At 35.9% G+C, this 27074-nt stretch overlaps 1 protein-coding gene across 4 annotated transcripts in view; it reads right to left on the bottom strand.

The window, feature by feature from the left end:
* Nucleotides 1-27074, bottom strand: part of FOXJ3 (forkhead box J3) — a 164197-nt gene that overhangs the window by 99367 nt on the left and 37756 nt on the right. For 3 of the 4 annotated variants that reach the window (XM_036892902.2, XM_036892903.2, XM_036892901.2), the window contains exon 3: nt 9690-10014. In XM_036892902.2, coding sequence (XP_036748797.1) covers nt 9690-10014 — 325 coding nt within the window. Of the gene's footprint in view, nt 1-9689; nt 10127-27074 lie in introns of all 4 variants that reach the window. The other variant, XM_057500097.1, reaches the window with a different exon arrangement.

Below are 27074 nucleotides of genomic sequence, written 5' to 3' on the forward strand. Positions count from 1 at the left end.
TGGGACAAGTACCTTGGGCTCAGCATCTTACACCAATAGACCATGCTGAGGTTGACCTCAACTACAGCTATGGAAGGGGCAGTAAACCCCATCCAAAAGCAACTACAGATACAAGGCTAATCTAGTTGAGGGAAAGAAACACTGAAAAGCCCCACTCCGAAGTCCAAGAGCCTAAGTAAGACTAATGCTGGATCAAACAGCAGAGAAAATCCCCAGTCCCTACTACAAGCCTACCAGCGAAAAACAAGCAGTAACAGGCTACTTACAGAAGTAGGGCAAGAACCTGGAGACAGACCCCTATCCGTAGCAAAAAGGACTAAAAATCTAGAGAAAACAAGAAAACTGAGAAAACCCTACCCCCCAAGCACCAAAGCCCCCAACTTAAAGCACAAAGCAACAGGAGACTATTGCTGGAGGAAGGTAAAGTCTGTGGTATACAAGAGGTAAAGATATCAGCAATAAAACCCAAATCTAGCTCAACTACTGACAGACTGATTCAATTCTCTACACGTACAGCCTAGGAACAAAGAGCTTGTCCATTTACAGGTATAAATACTATTAACTTCAATCTCTACCAATCTTCTATACATGTATCTAACAGTCAAAAATTGCAAGATACATAAAAAAAGGAAAGAAACAAAATAGTGTCAAGGAATAAAGTCATCAATAAAACCCAAATGATGACTCAGGTGTGAGAACTATCAGACAAGAACTTTATGACTAATATGTTCAAGGACCAAATAGAGAAAAGTGGACAACTTGCATACAGAAATGGTGTATTTTCATTTCCCTGTATGGCCCCGGAAGATGACTGGTTAGCCAGAGACGGGTAAGATTCCTCAAGGGAGGAACAACCTAAGACAGGCACAGTCGCAGGGGGGCCATCAGGTGAGAAATTGGGAATCAACAGAGGTGAGGCTTAGAACCTCACCCCCCCTGTTCTGAGAGAAATCTTCTGCATACATGGATGTTTTATTGCCCTTGTCTAGCTTGGATTAACACATAGTCTACAGGCACACACCTGATCATCTACATTTGCTCTCTTACAACACTAAACTATGTTTTCTACCTTTATCTTGTATCTACCTACCACTTCAGCATTTTATTAAAAATAATAATAATAAAGAGAGAAATGTGGTATCCACATATAAATCAAGTATAAAAACCAAATGAGTATTCATATTTGAACTGTTTATAGTTCATAATGCATGAGCAAAACCGAAAGTTTCTGTGATGACTGCCCTTGTACTGTTCACTATGTAACTTATTCATTATGTAAGAATTTGTTCTCCATGTAAAAACTTGTTTGTTATGCCTCAGAAGATTGGAGACTGATGAAAATTAGGCTTGGGGTGGATTAATGATTGTGCATTGAGCATTGACTCCCCTATACAGAATTTTATTGTCGTTAACAACCATTTGATCAATAAATATGAGAGATGCCCTCACAAAAAAAAAAAAAAAAGAAAGAAATGGTGTATTTTAAGAGAGTGAAGAGTCAAATACAGATGAGGAAAAAAAAAAACATGATCAAAGATAAAAAAAATTCCCTAAATGGGGTCATTAGCAGACTGGACACAGCTAGGGAAAGGCTCCAATATCTTGAAGACAGATCAGTAGAAATTGTCCAACTGACACACACAAGTGTGCAGACATGTGCACAAATACTTAAAAAAAAACCCCAAGAATTGAGGAACAATACATGTAATTTGAGTTTCAGAAGAAAAAAAAGAAAAAGTATGGGGCAGAAGAAAAATGTGAAGAAGTTAAGGATTTTACAAAAACAACTTAAAACATCAAATAACAGATGCAAGAATTTCAGAGAACACCAAGCAGAATAAATAAAAAATCCACACACCTATATTTATTATGGTCAAAATGCTGAAAATCAAAATGAAGAAACCATCTTGAAAGCAACAAGAAAAAAAACGATTGCATAAAGAGGAACAAAGATAAGAATTATCACAGCCATCTCAAAAACTGTAAATTACAAGACAACAGAATGACATCTTTAAAATACTGAAAGGACAAAAGTGTCAATTCTATATGAAATAAAAATCTCTTTTACAAATGAAGGCAAAATAAAGACTTCCAAGAAAGCAAAAGCAAAAAGAATTCATCTCTTCTAGTGCCAGTTGGCTGGCAATGCTGTAAGGACATTCTTCAGACAGAAGAATAATATCAAGTGGAAACTTTGATCTATAAAAAGTTCCAGAAATTATAAAAATGAAGGTCAATTTTTAAAAAGCACTTTTTCTTATTTATAATGCCTTTAAAAGACAACAAAGGCAAATACAACAATTTACTATGGGGTTTATAACATGCAGATGTAAAATATGTGACAACAATAGCGCAAAGGATGGGACAGAGAAATTAGAAGTGTATGGTTTATAGAGTTCTTCCACTATACATAAAATGGTGTATTTGAAGGTAGACTATGAACAAGTTAAAGATGTGTGTGGTAAACCCTACAGCAATGACTAAAACAAAGTATAGGAATAGGTAGAACTAATAAAATAACAGTGGAGATAAAATAGAATCATGAAAATATTCAGTACAAATCTAAAAGACAAGAAAAAGAAAGGATTAATGAAGACAAGCTAGAGCTCATCAGTTTGTTAAAAGTTCAAGATGGGAAAAAAAACAAAATCAAAATAGTAAGAAAAAAAATTAATATGGTTGTATTTTCTAAATGGCTTCAAAGGAGGAACACATCTCCACTTAGGTTTTCCACCTCTGCAAAAAGCTCAAACGTTGGAAATCTTCAAGGCTCTGCCCCTTGTCCTTTTTTCATTTCTGTATTTGCTGCCTAGCAATCTAATCTACAGACATCTGTGACACTTCAGTGACCATGTGTGACACTTCATCTTCCTAGATTCCCCAACAGACCTTTCTCCTGAGTTCCTAACATATATTTCAACAATCTAATAGACATCTCCAGAAATACCTTAAACTCAACATGTTTAAAACTAAACTCAGTACTAATCCCCAATGTGATCTTCTTCCAGTTTTCCTTTCTGTTTAAAGATAGTTACTCACATAATTGCTCCAACTAGAAACCTATGCCTCCCTCTTCCTTACCATCTAAAGCAAAACTGTCCCATCTTCATAAGTTTACCTTTGACCTACTTTATTCCATTTCTTCTGTCACTATTTCAGTCCAAGACACAAGTTACCTCTTCACAAGGCAAAAAGTGACGTTAACCCCTGCACTTAACCTTTCAGTGACTTCCCAAGTGAAGTCCAAGATCCTAACAATGCCCCTATAGGCTCTTCATAATCTGACCCTACCTTGCTATCTATACATATCCCCTGAAATGTTCTCTCTCTCACTTCAAGGTTTTTCATTTGTTGCTCCCTCTACAAAGATTACTGCCCCCAACCTTACTCCATATATCCATCCCCTTCACCTGAGTCTACTCGACTTTCAATTCGTTCTTGGTGTGAACATTAGTTCTTTAGGGAAATCCTTTTTGACCTGCATAGATTGTTAGGTTAGGTCTCGCTGTAATCAACTTCCTTATCACCCTGGATTTCTCATCACACTTGCAATTACTTGTTTAATGGTTTTCCTCCTCCCTATTGTAGTCTACACCAAAATGTAGCAGGCTCCATGAGGACAGGAACCTTGTCTATCAACTCAGTATCCAGAATATAATGCTTTTCATGTAGTAATCACAAACCTGTTGGAAAAAAAAAAACACCAAAAGCATATTTAGAAAGCAAAAACACCCAGAGAGATACAAGACCCAAGACATATATATATATATCCACACATTGGAGAAAATAGATTACTTCAGACCTCACAGCTTGGGCAGACCCTACCTCTAATAACCCCAAGAAAAGATTGGGAGAGTAGGAGAGGTTGAGATAATTAGAATGATCCAGGTTAACTACCACTAGGAGAAAACTGGTGCAGATTTAAAAAACCATCAAATTGCTTGGTCTTGAAAACCTGAAATTCAAAAGTACAATCTATTTGCACTAGAATCACTTCAGATTAATTTCAACGCAGATTTCTAGATTCTATCCAAGATAACTAATTCAAAATCTCTAGAGTTGTGACCCAAGAATGTCAAGTTTAAAAGCACTCAAAGTGATTATTTTTAAGTTCAAACTGGCAGCTCCAATTCAAATAAGCCACTACATTCCTACCTACATCTCTTTTTCCCCACTGTGAGACCTGGTTCCCCAAAACATCAATATATGAACTTACTTGTTCTACCCTACCATGCACATAAAAATAGTTTCAGAATTACTCTCAATTTATTTTTCTTGGGGTTTTTGGAGGTAGAAACTGCCTCTAGCTAGTACCACTACGAAAGACAAATCTACTAAAACTCATGATTTCTTTGCAAATCTTTTTGATCTTAGCATGTATCCCATGAAGGTATGTATGCATGTGTGTATAGTCAGAATGCTCTTTCAAAACCTTCTTGAATTTTTTCTGTGTGATTATGTTATCCATTTGATATGATGTAAGGCTTATTTGTTTTATCTTATATTCAGTTTTAAGGTTTCCTTCTTCCACCCTTTTTGATTTTCTATATACATTTATTTTGAATGTGTAAAACACATGGTTCAAAACTCAAAACTATTCAAAAAAATATACTCAAAATCTCATCCCTTCCATACCCCTTCTGCCTTGGTTCTATCTATCCCTATTGGTTACTATGTTTATTAAATTTCTAGTTTATTAGTCCTAAGTTCTTTTTAAAACAATTAGCAAATACATTATATATTTTTTCTTACCCACACAAAAAGTAACATAATACACCTCCCATGTACCCATACCACTCTTTCATATTTTTCCTTTTTATTACTCTAATCTCCAGTAACTTAATAGGTTAATTTTTTTAGTAAGGAGAGGAATAGCACAAAATTAAATTCCTTTTTCTCTACTTCAAATGGCAAAATCCCCCATTTATGAGAAATCAAAGACTATTTTTTAAACTTTCATGGACTATTCAAAAAGTTATTTTTAGTATGTAATCTCCCTTCAACACCATGGCACAAAATGAAAGGGAGTTTTACCTAAATATTAAAATTCTATTTGAATCCTCTTAAATGTCCATTGCAACATTTTCTCCTCTGAGTGACTTTAGTTGGCTCTACACTTCTGGAAAGGTGGCTGAAAATTGCTTTAGGATCTTTCTTCCATCCTCTCTTCAACCACTACAAGCTAACTTCACAAGTTCCAAATGACTTCCCATTTTCCCCTAACCCATCTACTCCATACCTAAAGAAGAAATAGTGAGCAGCAAATTGTAGGAGTACACTAAACAAACTGAAGGACAGTGAATGGTAACAAAAACATGGAAACAGAGATGGGACCCTCAGCAAAGGAGAAGGTAAACCAGTTTCCATTTGTCTCTATTTGAAATGTTCAAAATATTTCTAAGTTTACAAAAACAAAGATCATTGGCAAGTTCTAGGCACCTAAAATTGGCAGGAAAGAACTTTTTAAGAAGAATAATTAAAAAACAGCAAACCCTGGAAATATTCAAGGTCTACCGAAAGCAATAGATTGGACCAGACAATCTCTCTGGCTACTTTCAGTTCTAAGAGCAACATCATCCGTTTCCTCCTATTCCCATTCTCTCCCCTTCCAACCCTTTTTCTTCATTATATCTAAACCATACATCTCTAGTTGAAACTGTATCACTACTTCTAAACCAATTTCAGACCATAACTTGGGATGGCAGCAGCAAGAAATTCAGCAGACAGAACTTGGCACTCCCAGATGGACTTACACTTCAGCAGAAGCTGAGGTCAGACAGGTGAATGATATATACAACTGAACTTCATGTGCTATTTCCTAGCAACTTTGGACCAAACTCTTCAGCTTGGCATTCATATTTTTACGGGATCTCTACATTCTGGCTTATCCCAACGCTTACTGTTCTCTATTAAGAACCCCTATAACCAATTATTTCCTAAGAACTATTAAAAGCCTCTCTCCAAATCTTACCCTTCTTCAAAATACAGCTCAAATTCACTTCAAATTACTTCCTTCTGGAAACTTTCTAAGGATTCTCTCTTCCCTTGTACTCTCACAGCACTTGGTCTTTGTGCCACTCAATCCAGAACCTCATCACACTTCACATTAGCTCTTCTAAATTCTCACAGCACTTGTAACTATATCCTTCATATAACACTTTTTTACTAGGTCACATACATACTGGTTATTTTTATGGCTTACAGATAGTAAGTAGGTGTGCCCAGTTAGTCAACTCTTCATAACACAATACTCTATGTTTCTTTATACAGAGCTTTTTATATACCATCATAATTACTTGTTTATACATATCCCCTTCATGCAATAAAGTTTATAAGCTTCCTTAGGGGGCCCTGTGCTGCTTCTCAGTATTGCCAAAGCTCACATACTGCTCACAAGAGTATATAGTAAATAAATCCTTTCCCAATTAATGAATGAAAAACTAAATTAGCTGAAAATAAGAGGATATGATCTAGACTAGAGATGGCAAATCAGTAGTGCACAGACTGAACCCAGCCAACACACTTATGTTTGGCCTGCAAAGTATTAAAGAAAACTGAAATAAGTTAGCAACACTTATAAAATTGGGAAATAGCACACAAAATCCAGATTTCTGGCTTTTCTTGGGGGGAGAAATTGTAAGCTCTGTCATATGTCCTAAAAGGCAACAAGTAACTAGAGCACAACTACCAGCAGACACAGACATGTGCTGTTTACATTAGACATGCATTCTAGTTAGGCCCTTTTTTTTTTAATTTACTCATTTATGTCACCTCACCTGTCTGGCCCCTTGCAGGTATGTAGGTTACAACCAACCAATGACACAGACCCATGAATCCCTGGTGGACTCTGTAAGTCATTTAGGGCATTTCTACCCCCTTACCACCTTTTTTTTCCAACGGTAGATAGGTTTATCAAAATCTCCTAGCCTTCCTTCATCCCAAATCTTGATGAAAGGAGTCTATCAAACAGTAGTGGCTACTCATACAGCTAGAAAACGTAGCTTAAATGGATCACTACTATTTGGTTAGAATGCTGTTTTTTGATTTATGAGTCAAATTTTATTACATATTTCCTCCACTGAAATATTTTGTTAATCCAAATATACTATTCACAATCGCTTCACTATACTATTAACAAACACTCCCTTTGTACTATTCATGTAACTCTTCTATAAATCTAAAACTCTTCCAAATTAAAAGTTCAAAAAAATCTAACAATGAGTTAGTCAGTTAAAAGAGTATGTGTAAATTAAATTCAATAAATATTTATGTTTATTTATTGTTTGCAAAATTATAAGCTCTTTGTAATGGTTAAAACATGAGCTTTGAAATCTCCAAGTCTACCAAGTCTGGCACCAAATCTTGGCTCTTCATTCTCTAGATGAGAAATTCTGGAAAGTCACTTCTCTAAGCCTCAGTTTTCTTTCCTTTAAAATTTGGGCAATTAACAGTACTTACTTCCTAAGACTGTTGTGTGGCTTAAGGAGACAATGATGCCATGAAGGTTCTTTAGTATTTAGTGCCTGGCGTACAGATAATAGTAAAAGCAGCTATCATTTGAACACAGACACAAAAATTAACGAAGTAAGATCTCTGAACAAACATCTCTACGTTTAATAGTAGTATCTATAAAGCATACGGAAACATGAAAGAAACTAATTCTATAGGGAGAAGAAAGGTAACACATGAGCAGAAAAATTAACAGGATAATGCCAACTGGAAAAAGGGCAAAAGAAAAAAAAGTCCAAGAATAAGTTAGAGAAAAATGAAAGAAATCAAAGTGTTGATTTCCAGGAACAGCTAGAAGACTGACAGGCAAAGAAGAAAGAGTACATGAGAGGGAAGTAGCAGAAAATAAAGCTAGAAAAGAAGGTTGGGGCTAGAATTCAGGCTTTCATTCAAATTGCATTTACTGAGGCTAATTAATGGAAGCACTGTGTATGGCATGAAACAGAGGAAGAGATATAAAAAAATCCTTCCTTTAAGACACTTGATTATCTGGCATGGTCCACAGCACATCACTGATGCACAACAAAACAGTAAATGTCTTCAATGAATCTAATCCAATGAAAAAGACAAAGGTGTTGGGACAGGAAGACAAGAAAAAGTACCATCTGATGGCACACCTAAAATGCTCTATAAACCCCTCTCCCACATGCATGCACACATAGACACACCCCACATAGATACAATTGGTAATTCCTACATAAGAATATGAACAGAACATGTGCAGACAAAAAAGAGATTAATTTGAATTATTAGTTGCAAAACATAAATTAGGTACTAACTAATTTGATGGTGTATCAAAAAGATTAGATGAGGAACTAGGACTTCTTAAAGAAGTTTTGATTCTAACGCTGAGGCAGGAAAGGTACAAGATGAGCTGGTAACATCCTGTAGTGCCAGAAAGTTAAAAGTGCTAAGTGAAAAAGAGAATGGAGTCATGTCAAAGGGCACAGAAGTCAAATTGTAAGAGCTCCCAATGGTCAAAGCTACAACAATTTGAGCAACAAATAATAAGAGCAAAAAGAGTAAAATATCCATGAGTGCATAGTATTACAAACAACTGACCGTATAAATAAATAACAGAAGGGACAAATCTTTACAGAAGATTCCAATTACTAAATATGGAAGGAATGAAGGAAAGGAGAAAATCACTACTAGAAAACAATAAGAACTGTTATAATTATGATCTACTCATGAATCCTAAAATTAATGAGCCAAGTTGTTTAAGAAGGAACAGGATACTTGAGTGCCCTCAAAGCATATCTCCAAAACATTTTATAATTTACAAAGTGATCAATAGTAATTTTATAGTGGAGAAACCTAGCAGATATCACCTTAACCAAAGAATCATGGTAACATTATGAGTAATAAGATATACTGACATCATTTGCCCTGCTAATGATATACAGAGAAAGGCACATATTCTCTGCATTATTCCTCTCAAAAATTTGCATTACCTCAATATGAGAAAACATCAGACATATCCAAACTGAGGAACATTCTACAAACTCTTCAAAAGAGTCAAGGTCATAAAATGTAAGAAAAGATTGAGAACTTTTACATACTGGAGGAGAACAAAGAGACATGACAACTAAATATAATATGGGATCTTGAACTGGATCCTGAAACATAAAGGACATTACTGGAAAAACTGATAAAATATGAGTAAAATCTATAATTTTCTTAGTAGTTAGCAGTATTCTTTATTCAGAAGTATTGTACCAACATTCATTTCTTAGTTTTGATCACTGCACTATATAAGACATTAACATAGAGGAAGCAGATCAAAGACATACAGGGACCCTTTTCATGTAACTCTTCTATAAAGCTAAAATTCTTTCAAAATTTAAAGTTCAAAAAAATCTTACATGATGAAAACAGTACTAGTTTCAATACTATGTTGTTTTTCTTCCTTAGACTATCAACTTATCTGAACTGTGGGTATTGTTATCCAGTAAATGCTACATTATCTCTGCTCTTACTTTATGCTATATCAGTCTTATAATCTACCAAAAATACTCATCTAATTAAAAACACAATTTCCTTTTTTGACATCCTAGCAATGACTAGTAATCAGAATTTCATCTTCAATTACATAAGCCTCCGTAAAGCTTTATCTTCAACAGAAGACAATACTGTTTTTGCTTAAAGCATAAGAATAGTAATTTAAATGAAATCCTTACCTTCCAACCACTGCCAGCCTCTCTGTAATACGGGAAGTTATCACAAATCCACTGGTAAATCTCACTTAGAGTCATTTTCTTTTTGGGTGAGCTATTAATTGCAAATGTAATGAGGCTGGCATAACTGTACGGAGGTTTCCCATCTTTGTGCTGTTGGACTTCTTCCTGGTCCAGGGTTGTATTTGGGTCAAGGAGTGCATTCTTCTTGGAAATTCCTGTTCCATGTGCATTCTGTGTAGCATCAGATTTTTGGATGGCTGCTCTCATGGTAAGCTGTGGTAACCAGTCCATAGATGTTAGGCTGCTCTCCAGTTCAGATGTCATCCTGAAGGTAAATAGACTCCTTAGTCAGTATCAAGGAAAGAACCCCTGCTTCTCAAAATATCCAATATTCACAAATCTAGGAGTTCCAAAGTGAGGGAAAGCCTGAGTTACATCTGGAGGAAAAAGATTGAGTATGTTAATGACCAAACCAAATATTTAAGGGATCAACATTTCCAATCTTTTTTCTTAATTGTTTCCTCTCCAAAACACAACAATTTGGTTTTAAAATGGTTAAGATACAGAACAATACATACACACAAAGTGACTCTGATACCAACCTTTCTAAAAAAGACTATCACTTTAAATAGGGTAATAGGACCACAATATGAAGAGATTAGTCTGCAGTCCAGTTCTTTATACTCATGAAAACTACAGACCCTTTAAAAATTTAAGACTGTACATCTGCATTTCTTTTACACATATTTTAGGGGAGTCACACAAACAAAAGTAAAGTGGAAGCAAGAGGTCAAAACAAACAGAAGTAAAGTGGAAGCAAAAGGTCAAAAAAGTAACTGAGAAATAGGCAGAGGAATTTGCATGAAGGAAAGAAGATAGAGTTAAGCAGGTGGGAGGTAGGAAGAGTAAAGCAGGGTAGAAAAGAATAGCAAGGAGACAAGCTAGCTGGGAGAGCTGACTGAAAGAGGACGGCAAACTCAAGGACAATGATGAACAAGAAAAGGAAGATAGGCAGTACCAGGCAGTTTAAAAAAAAAAAGTCAAAGAACAAGCTTAAGAAAACTAAAGATTTAGGAGTGTGGGATATAAGAGATTAAATCACATAAACAGACAGCAAGAAAAGAAGCATCAAAAGCTTGAGGACAAGCTTACATGAAATCCAGTAATCTGGATTCTATAATGTATTTCTTTCCAAGGCTGAAGAATTCAGACCATTACCACCCAGAAAAAGAAAAAAGAAAAAAATCTGCTAGATTAACACAAATTCTGGAGAAGGGAGGAAACTGCTCTAAGAATTGAAGATAAAAATACAAAAATAAAAGCTTGACACTTCACACTGGAATTGCTAACTTTCAGCAGAAGGTACAAACATTTCTATCCTGAGGTCAAAGAACCAGGAATAATGACCCTGACAATAAAGTAGAGAATTATTAAAAGCTTCCAAATGATATAAAAATACAGGAAAGAAAGAAGCAAATTAAAAAACTTACGGTACCTGAGTCAAAACAACTGTGGCCAAAAAAATCTCATATAGGCCCCTCATCCCAAATGGCTATGGACAAAAAGCAACCTGGAGTATTGCTTAGGATCTGAACTTCTGGGAGGTAATATGTAATTGATAAAGAACAGAGTCAAGCAGACCAGAGTTCAAGTACTGATTCTACCAGTTACTAACTGTGGGACTATTAAAATGTTAATCAGTATCTATAAACCCCAGCTTTCTCATCTGTAAAATGACACAGTAGTACCTAGAGTTAAAATACGACCTTGGTAATTAAATAATAACATATGCACAGAAGAAACATCCAATAACTATTAAATAATATTACTCATACCTTGGGAGGGTACTAAAGCACTATAAAGTAAATCAGATTAAGCAACAGCAATCATAAACCAAGAAGAAGCCATGGGGATTCCATCTGCATTGCTAGTAGAGTCCCATTACCTTGTTTTTCAGATATTTTGGTCCACAGTTTTACCTTTCTCATTTTCTCAAATTCCCTGCATCTCTCTTGTATGCATTAGTCTGAAACCTGAACTTTAAATTCCTCTATACAACACCTTCAGAGACCTAAAGGACACCATTCTATTCTATAATCTCACACCGAAATGCTTGTTCCCAGCATGAGATAAATTACAGGAACTTGTGGAATAGGTAGACAAGGTAATTTCGAGATCACAGAATGTCAAAAGGGTGGGAAAGTACCAGAGATTAGAGGTGAATCCCTTAAATCTGATGATGAAAAACTAAGGTCTCCTCAAGTCAGACTTGTCCAAATTTATACAGGTAGTTAACAGTAGAACTAAAACTAGAGCCCAGGTCTCCCAATGCCTAATCCAGTAGTTTTTCTACCATATTTCCACCTGTAAAGTAAGCATAATAATATCTACCTCACTGATGTAAAATAAAATACTCAGGCTAGCGGCTGGCAAATAATAAGTATTCAATAAATGTCTACTGGTGGTAGTGGTGGTGATAACAGTCATTGCTGCTATTATTATTCACATTTCATTCTATAAACAGTGGCTATTATTATACCATACTGTCATCCTATTTGCCTCAATTAAGTCTCCACTGAGTAGCTTTATTTTGTTCAAATTCCCAGAGCAGTGAGTCACATGCATTTTCAAAATTAATGTAAAAAAAGTACATGCCAAATTGGAATATAATTGATACTGCAGATGTCCCCTACTGAGAACCACCTTTTACTTGTTCCCTTCTACCAGTGCCACTAATTGAGACTTTGAGTCTTAGAAATATAATGTAAACATACAATAAGTAGGTACTTAATACGTATTACAAACTTTTTTAAAAATTTATACACATGTACAGGGATATGCTAGAATAAGATTTTATGCACACATACTCCCCTCAACACACACAGAGGAAGTATGACAATTCTTGTCTTCCAGGAAACTGTAGCCTAATTAGGAAGGTCAAACACAAGATAGAGCTGAAAAAAGGTACAAGGCTGAGCTCTGGGAATTGTAATGGTTCAGAAAACAGAGAGGATGACATGTACTACAGCATTAGGAGTACAGAAGGGAGACTTCAGCTTAGACTTGAAGGAAGTTAAGATCTAAATACGCTGGAAAGAAAACAGTCAAAGACATCGTAAGAATTATTCCATTGCTATACTTACTTTCAACAGTTCTGTAAGAGCAAAGTTGAAATACACTACAAAATATTTCTCTTTAAACTTAAACTCTGAAAAAGTGGGGCATCTGTTTTACTTGCAATTTACTAAATTTTTATATATTCTTTGTAGTGAAGTAAAAAGTACCTCCATTATTGGTGCCTAGGCTGATTACTACAGTGGTTCCTCTCCACTAAGCACTAACATAAAAATGACCATTAGATATGGCCAGATCATCAGTAACTTTAGAAAGAAACATCTTAGTGGAATGGTGATGACAGAGGTCCACTTGTATAAGAGAACAGATGGTGGTAAATTTAAAAACAGCATGGGAGGCTCTGAGGAATCTGGTTATGGAAATCTGGTTAAGAAATGTCAGGCCCTGGTTACCTCACCTCACATTACCAAAGCTTCCTAGCTGCCCTTGTAGACTGATTTCTCACCACTCCTCCCTGCTAGTTAGTCACCTCCAGAGTCCATGTATACACTCCAAGAGAAATCTGTCAGCACTATTTTCATGTCATTGTGCCCCAAAGCCTTGAATGCTTCCCTTCTATTATACTAAATTTAAACTCATTTTCAACTACCTTAGCTTTATTAATCTCATATTAATCCTCTAAAATCCTAGAGTAACTATAACCTCAGTTTGGCATTTACTATGTTGTTTCATGTGTACAACTGCACCATATGCCTAAGCTTTCTACCCTCACTCCCTCTTCCCCCACACCTCCTCACTGAGGATAATGAGATGCTCACTAGTACTTCAGGGGCTACCTAACACCATGCCAGGTACACATCATGAAAACTAACACAGCACTTGGATAAGGAGTAAGAGTCTTCCTTTCTGGAATGTCTTCTGCTTCTTACTCTGCCTAGCTGGCTTCTACTCTGTTTTCAAGAATCAGACCAAACATCTCCCCGTCTAGAAAACCTGATCAATCCACAGTATCCATCCTTCATCTCCTAAACTTAACTAGATCCTGCTCCCACAGTAGAATTATAAATACTTCTATCACAGGACTTCTACAGAATTATAATTATCTCTATCACTCTCTCTCCCACAAGACCATGAGCTCCTTGGAGGAAGTAACTTTATTCTTTTCTGTCTCCTCAATGCCTATGTAAAGCATCAATAAATGGTGGCTAAATGATTGAAACAGTTACTATCCAGGGGAGATGTGGGTGTGCTCCTCCCCAAACAAGTGAGACCATACATGTTTAGCTTTTAAAAGGAAGATGTAAAAGACACCATGAAGTAAGGAAAATCATAGGATCAAAAAACCTTTTATGAACTGGAAAAAACTATGATTCAAAGCACAGACTGACAAGTAGTACTATACAGAAACACAGACAGTTCTACCGGAATAGCTGAGAAAAATGGGAAAATGGAAGCAAAAATAAAAAGAATGTTACCTGTGAGAGAAAACAAGGCATGGAGAACTTATATCTACAGTTCTTAAATCAATGATAACATCTGCTGCCTAAAAGAAGTTCCATTAGTAATTTTTCCTGCATAAAATGAAAAGGTAAATAGTATCAAGATATAACACTAAGTCGTGACATGAAGGAACTGATTTCTCACCACTCCTTTCATTAATCCCACTTTATGAAATACTACCACTGATTTGACCTGAAATATGCTTTTCAGCTATTTTGGCACGTTGTTTGGTCTCCCTCTGCAACTTCCCTAATTCCCAAGGAGTAGCCAAGGCCTACTCATAAAGTTTTTAAGTTTCAATGGTATCAGAAATGGGGGAAATGGGCAGTGCTATTGTTGGCTCCTATTGTTGTCTTGGAGTAACAGGAAGACATCATGGAAACAAAAGGAATGAGAATAATAAGGGTAATGATATTGTGACCTAGATATTCCCAAATCCTCCCACTCCAATCCTGGCACTTGACATTTCATCTTAAAAGACTTGGCACCAACTAAAAAACTGAGTAACTGAAAATTTAAAAGAAATCCTTGTAATTATCACTGTAGTAACTCTGTTCATATATATCTCAGGAAATATATATGTTTTTTTAATTATATATATCTTTTATATAAGTCCTATTACACACCCAAGGCAACGAAAGCAAAGTCTACGGCAGATACAACTAACTGCCACCTAACAGCTGTTTTCACCTTCCTTCTTAGGAATACGACCCCAATTTTATTGTGGATGGCACTGCAACTTTTGCCCTTCCTACTCTCTGGAATGTAGACGCAACAGCTCCAGCAGCCATCTTGGACCACAAAGCAATCTCTGAGAATGGAAGCCACACGTTAAGAATATGGGAACTGAGGCAATGAATCTGGGTCCCTGGTTTTTTTGTGAAGCATTTATGAAGCTGCCATTCTAGCCCTGAAATGCCTACCTTCCAGACTTTTTAATGTTCTTAACTACTATAAAAAGATCTCTACCAGAAGGTGAAAGAAATTACTTACTAACAAATATGGAATGTGGGACATGGAAGTGGGGTAACAGAAGTAACAGAACCTAAAATAAGACACCTTTAAAGAAGGAGCTGATGAAGCGAACATTAATAACTCTTGATACTGCAGGTTGGAAAGCTGGTGACACTAAAGAATGACAAAGGATTTGTTCAAATTGTCATCTACAGAAGTTGGAAAGCAAACTATATGCCAACTAAGACTAAAGAAGAGAAATACAGGAAACATTTAGAATGTTGGCATGTGCTGACTCCCTTCCTGCCACTTAAAACGAAGTCCTAAGATAGAAATAAACTTCAATTAGAGCTGCAAGCAGAGATGGAGAAAATCAAGATTTGCTAAGGGAGGTAGTCCCTGCCTGTGGCCTGCAATTTAAGCTAAGAGTTCTATATTTAAAGCCTTGTTGAAAAAAATACCAACTGCTTCTGAAGTAGCAAACTGAAGTAACTGAGTGGTAGCTGAAAAACTGCACCCTTAGCAGTAGAGAAGACTGGTGCCTGCCAAACAAAAGCAATGCTGTGAGGGTGTTGTCTTTCCACCCAGGACTATTGTTTCAAATGGCCTCACCAGAACCAATCTTCTCTCAGGAGCTACAAGAGTCAATGAGTTGGATGGGGAAAAATATATTCTATATTTCCACTAACTTGTACTTGAAATTTAGCATTTCCTTTAATTATGAAAGAGACAACAAATGACAGAAGCATTAACAGTACCTGTGACTTTGCCACCAATAAAACCACAAATATATTCACGTTATATGACAACAGTGTAAAAAGGAAAAGGAAGAAGTTTTTCCATTTTCCTCATACAGGACCAGCTTGTTCCTGACAAAATTTTAATGTAGTTTATATCTGGTATAACTCTTATACCTCCTATACTTAGATCTCCTATCACACTGCCCTAAGCCTCCAGTATTGAACCCCAATGTTGGTGTTATAAAATCCAAAATTAATTACTCACTCTTCTCCTCCACCAAACACTTCCACCTTTTCAAAACAGTTGATCTCTGCTCCATTTAAAAGGAAGGTAGACAGCATCAAACTAATCTTCACTACACTATGACTAACAGAATCTTTAAACTCTGTGTAAGTAATGGCCTTTTTAAAAGACTGAAAATATATTCATCTTAAGTGAAAATTTAAGTAAAGGAGTTGTAATTTAGGACTGGGAATACAATACACACTTCAAAACTCACTCTTTAAAACTCTTGACTTTCACAACTTTTCTTTCACCCCAAAAATTCCAGAAATATTCCCAATACAGTTTATGCAAAAATTTGAGGTTTAGTGAAACAACTGCCACTTGCAAACACAAAAGGTTTTACAGGCTAAGCTATACTTTCCTTGCTACAGAGAAGAACATTTCTTTAAATTCTATCTTGTAAATTGAGAACTGGTCAGAGTTTTCTTTATAATGACACTTCATATATTTTAAAGTTGGGTTCTTTTCTGTAAATTTGCAGTCCAGAACTTCTCTGCCAAGCTCTGATTTAAGAACCATAATATATTTACTGTTCTCCTCTAGATTATCTCCAAATTATTCCACAAATATATAATCTTAGATTCATAAAACTATATTCTAGATTCATATAACCAATACATGGAGTTAGAACTACATTTGGGGTATAAACTTATAGATATATGGTCAAAAGATATTTTTATGTTATATGTGTAGTTCTCATCTTAAAAGTATTTTACTCTATAATTTAGGGAGGAAAAAAAATAATTTTGGACATTAACCACTGAACAAAATTGTCCTCAAGTAAATATTGTATTTTGCATTTCTATCTCACACTACCTACTAGAATCCATCTTTGAGTAGCCAGAAATTCTGATGAACAGTCCCTGTGACACAAGAGCACTCAACACCATCATTGCAGCTGTTATTTAAAAACCCAGACAGAATCTGCTATTAATACTTCTTATACTTTGTTTAAATATATATATATACATACACACACACACACACGTATTTATATATACAAAAAAAGACCCCCGAGTAACATGAACTTCTATTTTGTCTCATTAACTTGTTTATCCTGACCTTTCCGCAGTCATAGTTCTTTAACTCATCAGACATTTACTGAATATCTTACATCAATTTTACCTCCACAGATTCTGGCTTCATCACTTTATACCAGTAATATATCAGTGCTGACAGAGGGCTTAACACGGTGGAAGGTGATCCAATCTTATCTTTTTGGGTTAAGTATGATGCACAAAAAATGCTAAAGAAACAGTTTAAGCTATTATTACATGTGAGGTTTATGATCTGTGGTCCTCAAAGTGTGGTCCAGAGACCCTTTCAGGGGATCTGAAGGATCGAAACTATTTTCATACTAAGATGTTATTTGCCTTTTAAGTGTACAGTGGAGCTTTTCAGATGCTTTGTAATAGGTGTTATCACAAGAGATTGAATACAGAGGCAGAGATGAGAATCCAGCTGTCTCTATTAAACCAGATATTTTTAACATTTGCAAAAAAATGTAAAGCAATGCCAATCTTCTGACAGTTTTGTAAAATAAAGTTATTTCTCATAAAATGTTATCCCTATTAACATGTAATGGGTTTATTGTTATTTCTATGTAAATTAATAAAAATTTTTATTTTTCTTAGTTTTCATTTCTAATACAATAAATTTTAATAGATTAACTCACATAAACAAAAGCTCTTTGGGTACTAAATTTTTGAGAGACCAGAAAGTTTAAGTAATTTTTGAAAGACCCAAAAGTAAAAACAATGTTATATAATAAGTCATTATCTCAAGGACTAAGATCACTGTTTATAATACAGTATAATGTAATGAAAAGAGTAGATGCTTTGAAGTCACTCAAAAGGGCTTTAACTCTTATTCTTCCATTTATTAGCCTTAGCATTTTTAGACTCAAACCTCTAGGCCTCACAGAATTGCTGTGAGGAGTAAGTAACAAAATATATGGGGAACACCCTATGCAGTTAATGTTTGGCATACAGCAGACATTCAACAAATGACAACTATTAGAAACCCTAAAAAAAAAAGAAGGAAAGAAAGAAAAAGAAAAAAGACAAGATTGTTTTCTAGTCAATAAAGTCTCCTTAGTGTAAAACATAAAACAAATATAACTGAATTCAGTTAGACATTGTGAATTTAAATAAACATTTGGCATCATATAAGTTTCCCAGGCCACACGCAGAAACATTAGACTTTTCACGAGGTGCATAGAGCTGAAAAGGCCAAAAATCAATCTTTAAATTTCCTTTAACTCTTCTTAGGCATTCTGACATACAGCAGTTTAACAATATGGAATGTCTAGAGTGTGTATAGATTACTTGAATTGAATTTGTTCTCAGGGTATCATAACTGCATTCTTAGTTTCTATTTTTAGATTTCTTGTTACATTTTCAAATATGACTAGGTTAAAAGAAAAATTAGACAATTTTGAGTCTATTTTAAACTTTAGGTTTTGTTAAGAAATGGACCAAAAATTAAATGGGGTGGACAGAGGAGGGATCTGGGTGGGGAAGGCATACTCAATTCTAATCTTTAAAAAAATAGAGGAGAGAAAAATTAGAGAACCAAAGGCATATTCATTGAGGTAGTTCCGAAAAATAGGTGGAATGCTAAGCAAGAATCTTAGTAAGCTATAAACTTCACCATGAGTCAACTGACCATACCTATCAGTCAAAATCTAAATAAACAGACCTTCTCTTCTAAGAACATATCAGTCATAATCAGATTACATAATACATCAATATTGATTATTATTCCATGGAGGGAAAAGGCCTAAAGAGGATTATTTTCCATAGAAATCCCAGTGTTATTAAGGGTGAAATGCTTACTAAGGAGGGATCAATCTGTAAAGATGTTATAGCTTAAACTTAGAGCTAGGGAATTCTCTCTACCTAGAGACTTATACTGCTTATTCTGCTACTAGCTTCTAATTACCCTATTATTTTTTGTTTCTTGCCATTATCACTTCAAAGCTTCTCAGCTTTGCTGTCTCTAACAAAAGCTTTATCTTCTTCCCATCAAGCATAGCAACTTCTTTATGATAAGGAAAAATTCCGAAATGTTCTAAATCAAGTGACATAGGGCCAGAGAATGAGGAAGAGAGACAAGGGAAGGTAATCAGCCAATAGCTGTGGGCCACAGCTAACCAGAAACTCCACATTCCTGGATGAAATCATTTCAGCAATCATCCAGAAGATTCCCAGAACCACCCCCATGCGCCATGACCAGTGTCTGACCATCATCAACAACCAATGCAAGAGCCTTCTCTATGGACTAACTATCCCCAGACTCTCCCCACTTTGCATTAGCCCGTCTTTCATACCTGAAGCCAATGTGAATTTAAAGAACTTTCTTTCCTTGAGATTCCTCATAAATGTCACCTGTTTCTTGAGTCTGGTGGACAAGTTGTTTTTGTTAATTGGCTTACTGCTGGTGAAGCAGAAACTTCCTGCCCCAGAACTCAGTCCTTTATCTGGATAGCATCTGTAAAGACTCAATAAACCTTTTTACTTCAGAGAGCTCCTGGTCTCTAGAGTTTCTGATGTCACATAAATTGCCATAATCTTTTCTTAATGAAACTGCCCAATTCCTCTCACGTGCTCAAGGAAGCCACAGTTACCATATTCTAAAAATTTATTTGGTAATTTATAAATATGAAAGTTTTCCTGTACCCAAACTTTCAACCCACCACTAAGCAGATACAGGATCATCAAATTCTTTTCTTAAGTACAAAAGCATGGAGTACTTAAGAGTACCAGACTTCAAGACTTACTATGAAACTACAATAATCAAGATAAGTGGTTCTGGTGAAAAGATAGACACAAAAATCAACAGAACAGGGTCCAAAAATACCCCCACACATACACAGTCACCTGATTTTCAGTAAAGGTGCCAAGACAAATTGAAGAAAGAAAAGATTTTTCAAAAAATAATGCTGAAACAACTGGTTATCTGTACAACAAAAATTAACAATAACCCTTACCTCACATCACATACAAAAACTTGAAAAATGAATCATAAAACTCAATGTAAAAGCTAAAACTATAAAACTCCTAGGAGAAATAGGAAAAATCTTGGTTAGGCAATTATTTCTCAGATATGACATGAAAAATCACAATTCATAAAACTGTAAGTTGGACTTATCAATTATAAAAAGCTTCTTGTCTTCAAAAGACACTGTTAGGAGAATGAAAAGACAAGCCACAGACTGGAATAAAATGCTGGCAAGGCATATCTTAAGGACTTTTATCCATGATATATAAAGAACTCTCAAAACTCAATAATAAAGAAAACACAATTTTTAAAACTGAAGAAGATAAATGACGGCAAAGAAGCAAATGAAAAGCTGCTCAACATTACTCACTAAGGAACTGCAAATTAAACCTACACTGATGTATCACTATAAATCTAACTGCAATTAAAGACTAATCCTACCAAGTGTTGATGAAGATATGAAGCAATTGGAACTCTCATATGCTGCTGGTAGAAATGTAAAATGGTAGCATGACTTTTAAAAGAAAACATGTTGACATATTTCTAAAAGGTTAAACATTGTAGGGACCAAGGCCAAGCTGCCCCAAGATGTGCCATTGCAACACATAGATTACTTCAGAGTTGAGAACACAATCAAGGCCCAAAAGACTCAGAAATTTTGGCCTTCCACCCCAACAAATGCATAAAAAGAATTTCTTTTTTTAATTGAAATATAGCTGATATACAATCTAATATTGGTTTCAAGTATACAAAACAGTGGTTCAACAGTTACCCACATTAAATCCTCACCCTCACTAGTGCAGTTACTATCTGTCAACATAGGAAGATGTTACAGAATCACTGTCTATATTCTCCATGCTGTACTACCATCTCCATGACCAACTTATTATGACTGAGAATTTTGTGACCCTTTATCCCCTTCACCTATCCACCCCAACACCTTCTCTCTAACCACCAGTCACTTCTCAGTGTCTATAGCTCTACTGCTATTTCGTTCATTTTGTTTTGTTTTTAGATTCCACACATAAGTGAAATCATACATTATTTGTCTTTCTCCACCTGGCTTATTTCACATAGCATGATACCCTCTAGGTCTATCCATGTTGTCCCAAATGGCAGAATTTGTTTCTTTTTTATGACTGAATAGTATTCCATTGTGTGTGCATACCACTTCTTCTTTATCCATTCATCTACTGATGGACACTTAGGTCGCTTCCATATCTTGGCTACTGTAAATAATGCAGAGATAAACACAGGGGTGCATGTATCTTTCCAAATCAGGGATTTTTTCTTCAGGTAAATTCCTTGAAGTGGAATTACTGGGTAAAATGGCATTTCTATTTAGTTTTTTGAGGAACCTCAATGCTGCCTTCCACAGCAGCTGTACCAATTTACATTCCCACCAACAGTGTAGGAGGGTTCCCATTTCTCCACATCCTTGTCAACACTTGTTATTTCTTATCTTTTGGCTAGTGACCATTCAGACTGGTATGAGGTAATATCTCATTGTGATTTTTACCTGCATTTCCCTGATAGTTAGTGATGAGGAGCATCTTTTCATGTGCCTGTTGGCCATCTGTATTTTCTCTTTGAAAAAATGTTCGGGTCCTCTGCGCATTTTTTAATTGGGTTATTTAGTTTTGGGGTGTTGAGGTGTATGAGTTCTTTATATATTTTGGATGTTAGATCCTCATCAGATACATTTTTTACAAATATATTGTCCCATTCTGTAGGACACCTTTGTGTTCTGCTGATGGTGTCCTTTCCTATACAGAAGCTTTTTAGTTTGATGTAGTCCCACTTGTTCATTTTTTTATTTTGTTTCCCTTGCCAGAGGAGATGTGCCCAGGAAAAAAATTGCTCATGCTTATATTCAAGAGATTTCTATGTTTTCCTTTAAGAGTTTTACAGTTTCATGTCTTATATTTAAGTCTTTGATCCATTTCAAGTTTATTTTTGTGTATGGTTTTAAGACACTAATCCAGTTTCATTCTCTTGCATGTAGCTATCCAGTTTTCCCAACACCAGTTATTGAAGAGACTGTCTTTTCCCCATTGTATATTCATGGATCTTTTATCATATATCAGTTGACCATATTACAGGTATGGATTTACATCTGGGCTTTCTATTCTGTTCCACTGATTCATGGATCTGTTCTTGCACCAGTACCATACTGTTTGGGATCACTGTAGCTTTGTAGTATAGCTTGAAGTCAGGGAGCATTATCCCCCCCCCATCTTTATTCTTCTTTCTCAGGATTGCTTTGGCTATCTGGGGACTTTTGTGGTTCCATATGAATTTTAGGATTATTTGCTCTAGTTCATTGAACAATGCCACTAGTATTTTGATAGGGATTGCACTGAATCTGGAAATTGCTTTGGGCAGGATGGCCATTTTGACAATATTAATTCTTCCCACCCAAGAGCATGGGATAGATTTCCATTTATTGGTGTCTTCTTTAGTTTTGTTCATAAGTGTCTTACAGTTTTCAAAATACAGGTCTTTCACCTCCTTGGTTAGGTTTGTCCCTAGGTATTTTACTCTTTTTGATGGAATTGTAAATGGAATTGTTTTCCTGATTTCTATTTCTGCCAGTTTGTTGTTAGTATACAGAAATGCAACAGACTTCTGTGTATTAATTTTGTATCCTGCAACTTTGCTGAATCCAGTTATTCTAACATTTTTTGGTGGAGTCTTTAGCATTTTCTATGTATAATATCATGTCAGCTGCAAATAGTGAGCTTAATGTCTTCCTTATCAATCTGGATGCCTTTTATCTCTTTGTGTTGCCTGATTGCTGTGGCAAGGTCCTCCAGTACTATGTTGAATAAAATAGATGAAAGTGGATATCCTTGTCTTGTCCCTGATTATTAGAGGAAAAGCCTTCAGCTTTTCATCATTAATACAAAGTTAGCTGTAGGTTTGTCACATATAGTCTTATATTATGTTGAGGTACGTACCCTCTGTACCCATTTTGCTTAGTTTTTATCATGAATGGATGCTGAATTTTGTCAAATGCTTTTTCAGCATCTATTGAAATGATCATGTGGTTTTTATCCTTTTTAGTTAACAGTGGTTTATGATATTGATATATGTGGTGTATGATACTGATTTACAAATATTATACCATTGTTGCATCCCTAGAATAAATCCCACTTGGTCATGATAGATGATCCTTTTGATCTTTTGATGTATTATTTGAATTTGGTTTGCTAATACTTTGTTGAGGATTTTTACATCTGTTCACCAGAGATATTTGTCTGTAACTTTCTTTTTTTGTAGTGTCTTTGTCTGGTTTTGGTATTAGAGTGATGCTGGCCTCATAGAATGAGTTTGGAAGTATTTCCTCCTCTTCCACTTTTTGGAATATTTTAAGAAGGATGCATTAGCTCTTCTTTAAATGTTTAGTAGAATTCAGCTGCAAAGCCATTGGTACTGGACTTTTGTTTGTTGGGTGTTTTTGATTACCAATTAAATTTCATTATTGTTAATTGGTCCATTCAGATTTTCTGCTTCTTCCTGGATGAATATTGGAAGGTTACACTTTTCTAAGAATTTGTCCATTTTTTCTAGGTTCTACAATTTATTGGCATATAATTTTTCATAAATTCTAATAGTCCTTTGTATGTCTGTGGTGTCAAGTTTTAACTATTGCTTTCTCATTTCTGATTTTGTTTGTGTCCTCTTTTTCTCTTGGAAAGTATGGGTAGTGGTTTGTCTACTTAGTTTATCTTCTCAAAGAACCAGCTCTTGGTTTTATTTATTTTTTTCTATTGTTTTATTATTTTCTATTTTTTTCTACTCTGATTTTCATTATGCCCTTCCTTCTACTAGCTTTGGGTTTCATTTGTTATTTTTTCTAATTTCTTTAGCTTTGAGTTTAGACTGTTTATTTGGGATTGTTCTTGTTTCCTGAAGTAGGTATGTACTGCTGTGTATCCCCTCTGAGAACCACTCTTGTGGCATCCCACAAATTTTTAACTGTTGTATTTTCATGTCTCCACATATTGTTTGATTTCTACTTTGATTTGTTCATTGATTACTGATGATTTAGAAGCAGGTTGTTTAGCCTCTATGTGCTTGTGGGATTTTTTGTTTTCTTCATGTAATTAATTTCCAATTTCATACCACTGTGGTCTGAGAAGTTGACTAATACAATTTCAATCTCTTTTAATTTACTGAGGCTCTTTTGTGGCCTAGTATGTGATCTACTATGGGTATCATATTCCATATGCACTTGAGAAAAATGTGTATCCTGCTGCTTTGGGGTAGAATGTTATGTAGATATCTGTTAAGTCCATCTGATCTAATGTGTTGTTCAGTGCCTCTGTTTCCTTATTTATTTTCATATGGAGGATCTGTCCATTGATATAAATGGGGTGCTAAAGTCTCCTAATATGAATGAGTTTCAATCTATTTCTCACTTTAATTGTTAGTATTTGTTTTACATATTTGGGTGTTCCTATGTTGGGTGATAGATAGTTATAATAGTGATATCCTCTTGTTGGACTGATCCCTTTATCATTATGTAATGTCCTTCTTTGTTTTGAAGTCTATTTTGTCTGATACAAGTACTGCTACTCCAGCTTTTTCACCCTCTTATTTGCATCAAACATCTTCCATTCCTTCACTTTCAGTCTATACATGTCTGTAGGTCTGAAATGAGTCTCTTGTAGGCAGCATATAGATGGGTCTCGTTCCTTTATGTATTCTGCCTCTCTATGTCTTTCAATTGGTGCATTCAGTCCATTTACACAAAATAGTTATTGATAGGTATATACTTAGTATCATTTTATTAACTGGTTTCTCTGGTTGTTTTTGTAGTTCACCTCTGTTCCTTTCTTCCCCTCTTATACACTTCTCTTGCTATTTGGTGGTTTTCTTTAGTGTTGTGATTGAATTTCTCTTTTTTAATTCTTTGTGTATCTATTATAGACTTTAGGTTTGTGGTTACCATAAGGCTCATGGATAGTTTCCTAAATATATAACAGTCTATATTAAGTTGATGATCAGTCTATTTCAAATACAATCTACAAGTACTTTTTATTATTCTTCCTCCTCACTTTATGCATTAGATGTCATAATGTGCATTTTTCTGTGTATCCCTTGACTGATTTTAGTTGCCTGATAGTTGGTTTACTACTTTTGTTTTAATTTCATACTTGCTTGGATAAGTAACTGGTCTACTACCTTTACCATGGACTTACTTTCACTGGTGAAAAATATTTAGGCTTAAGGAACATTTCCATCTAGAGAAGTCCCTTTAACACATCCTTTAAGGCTGGGTTAGTGGTGATGAAGTCCTTCAGCCTTCATTTACCTGGGAATCTTTTCATCTCTTCTTTAATTTTGAATGATGAACTTGCTGAGTAGAGGATTCTTGGTTAAAGGTCCTTTTGTTTCAATATATTAAAATATTTCATGCCACTCTCCCTTCTGGCCTGAAAAGTTTCTGCTGAGAAGTTTGCTGATGGCCTAATGAGGTTTCCTCTATAATTTTTTTGCCTCTCTCTAGCTGCTATCAATTCCCTCTCTCTATCCTTAATCTTTGTCATTTTAATCATTATACATATGGTGCTGTCTTATGGGGGTTCCTTCTGTCAGGGGCTCTCTGCCCTTCCAGAACCTGGGTATCTATTTCCTTCCCCAGATTGGGGATATTTTCAGCAATTATTTCTTCAAAGAGACTTTCTACTCCTTTGTTCTCTCTTCACCTTCTGATACCCCTATTACACAAATATTGTTTCATTTAGAGTTGTCACACAGCTCTCTTAGCATCCTCTCATTTCTAGAGATTCATTTCTCTCTCTCTCTCTTTCTCAGCTTCATTGTTTTTCTGTTCTCTTAACTCCCATCTCATTGTCTCCTCTACTTGCAGTAATCTATTATTCATTCCCTCCACCATATTTTTCATTTCAGTTACTGTATTCTTCAACTCTGAACAGCTCTTGTTCAGCTGTATCTCTTTGTTGAAGTCCTCCCTGAGACAGTCAATACATTTCTGCAGATCAGTAAGCATATTTATGACTGTTACTTTGAAATCTTTATCCAGAAGGCTGGAGATCTCCATTTCATTTAGCCCTCTTTCTGGTGTCTTAGCCTGTAGTTTTCTTTGGAACATATTTCTCTACCTCCTCATTTTGTCAGACTTTCTGTTTCCTCCTTTGTATTAGATAGATCTGCTATGCCTCCTGGTCTAGAGAGTAATGTCTTTATGAAGAAGGCATCCTGTGGTGCCCAGAAGCTCAATACTCTTTACTCACCAGTGCCTGGTTCTCCTTTGTGATGGAGTCCCAGATGCTGTTGGTGGGCTATGGGCATGGCTACCTTTCTGCCAGCAATACCTAATGTGTCAGCAGAGGGTGGCAGCTCACCTGAGCGAACCTTTTGTGAATCAAGCAGCAGCACCTGTGCTGGGATCATTGTGGGCAAGCTGACCTATATCTGCCCTGCAGCAAAGGATGTGCTGCTGTGCTGAAAGGGTGGGTGGGCAGGTGCACAGGGAATTGCAGCAGGGGGGCTGGGCCACCCGCAAGGAGGAAGGAACATTTGGAGATGGCTCCTGCAGGCACCTCCCCGCTTGGGCTAAGATAGGGCCAAGAAAGCTGGGAAAGCCTCCCTCCACCTGGCAAGCAGCAAAGTCTCCCTCCTCCTGCCAGGAAGCAAAGTCTGACACTGCTGGACCAAGCACGTGGTGGGCAGGGAAGCACCTCAGAGCTAAGGTGCCAGCGAGGGGGATGGAGCATGTAGGGCTCCCATACGCACCCAGCCAGTTGGGCTAAGGAGGAGATGAGGAAGTGTCCCTGTGCTCTTTCTCCTATGGAGAGA

The sequence above is a fragment of the Manis pentadactyla genome, chromosome 4 (genome assembly GCF_030020395.1).
Source record: "Manis pentadactyla isolate mManPen7 chromosome 4, mManPen7.hap1, whole genome shotgun sequence".
NCBI classification, from domain to species: domain Eukaryota; kingdom Metazoa; phylum Chordata; class Mammalia; order Pholidota; family Manidae; genus Manis; species Manis pentadactyla.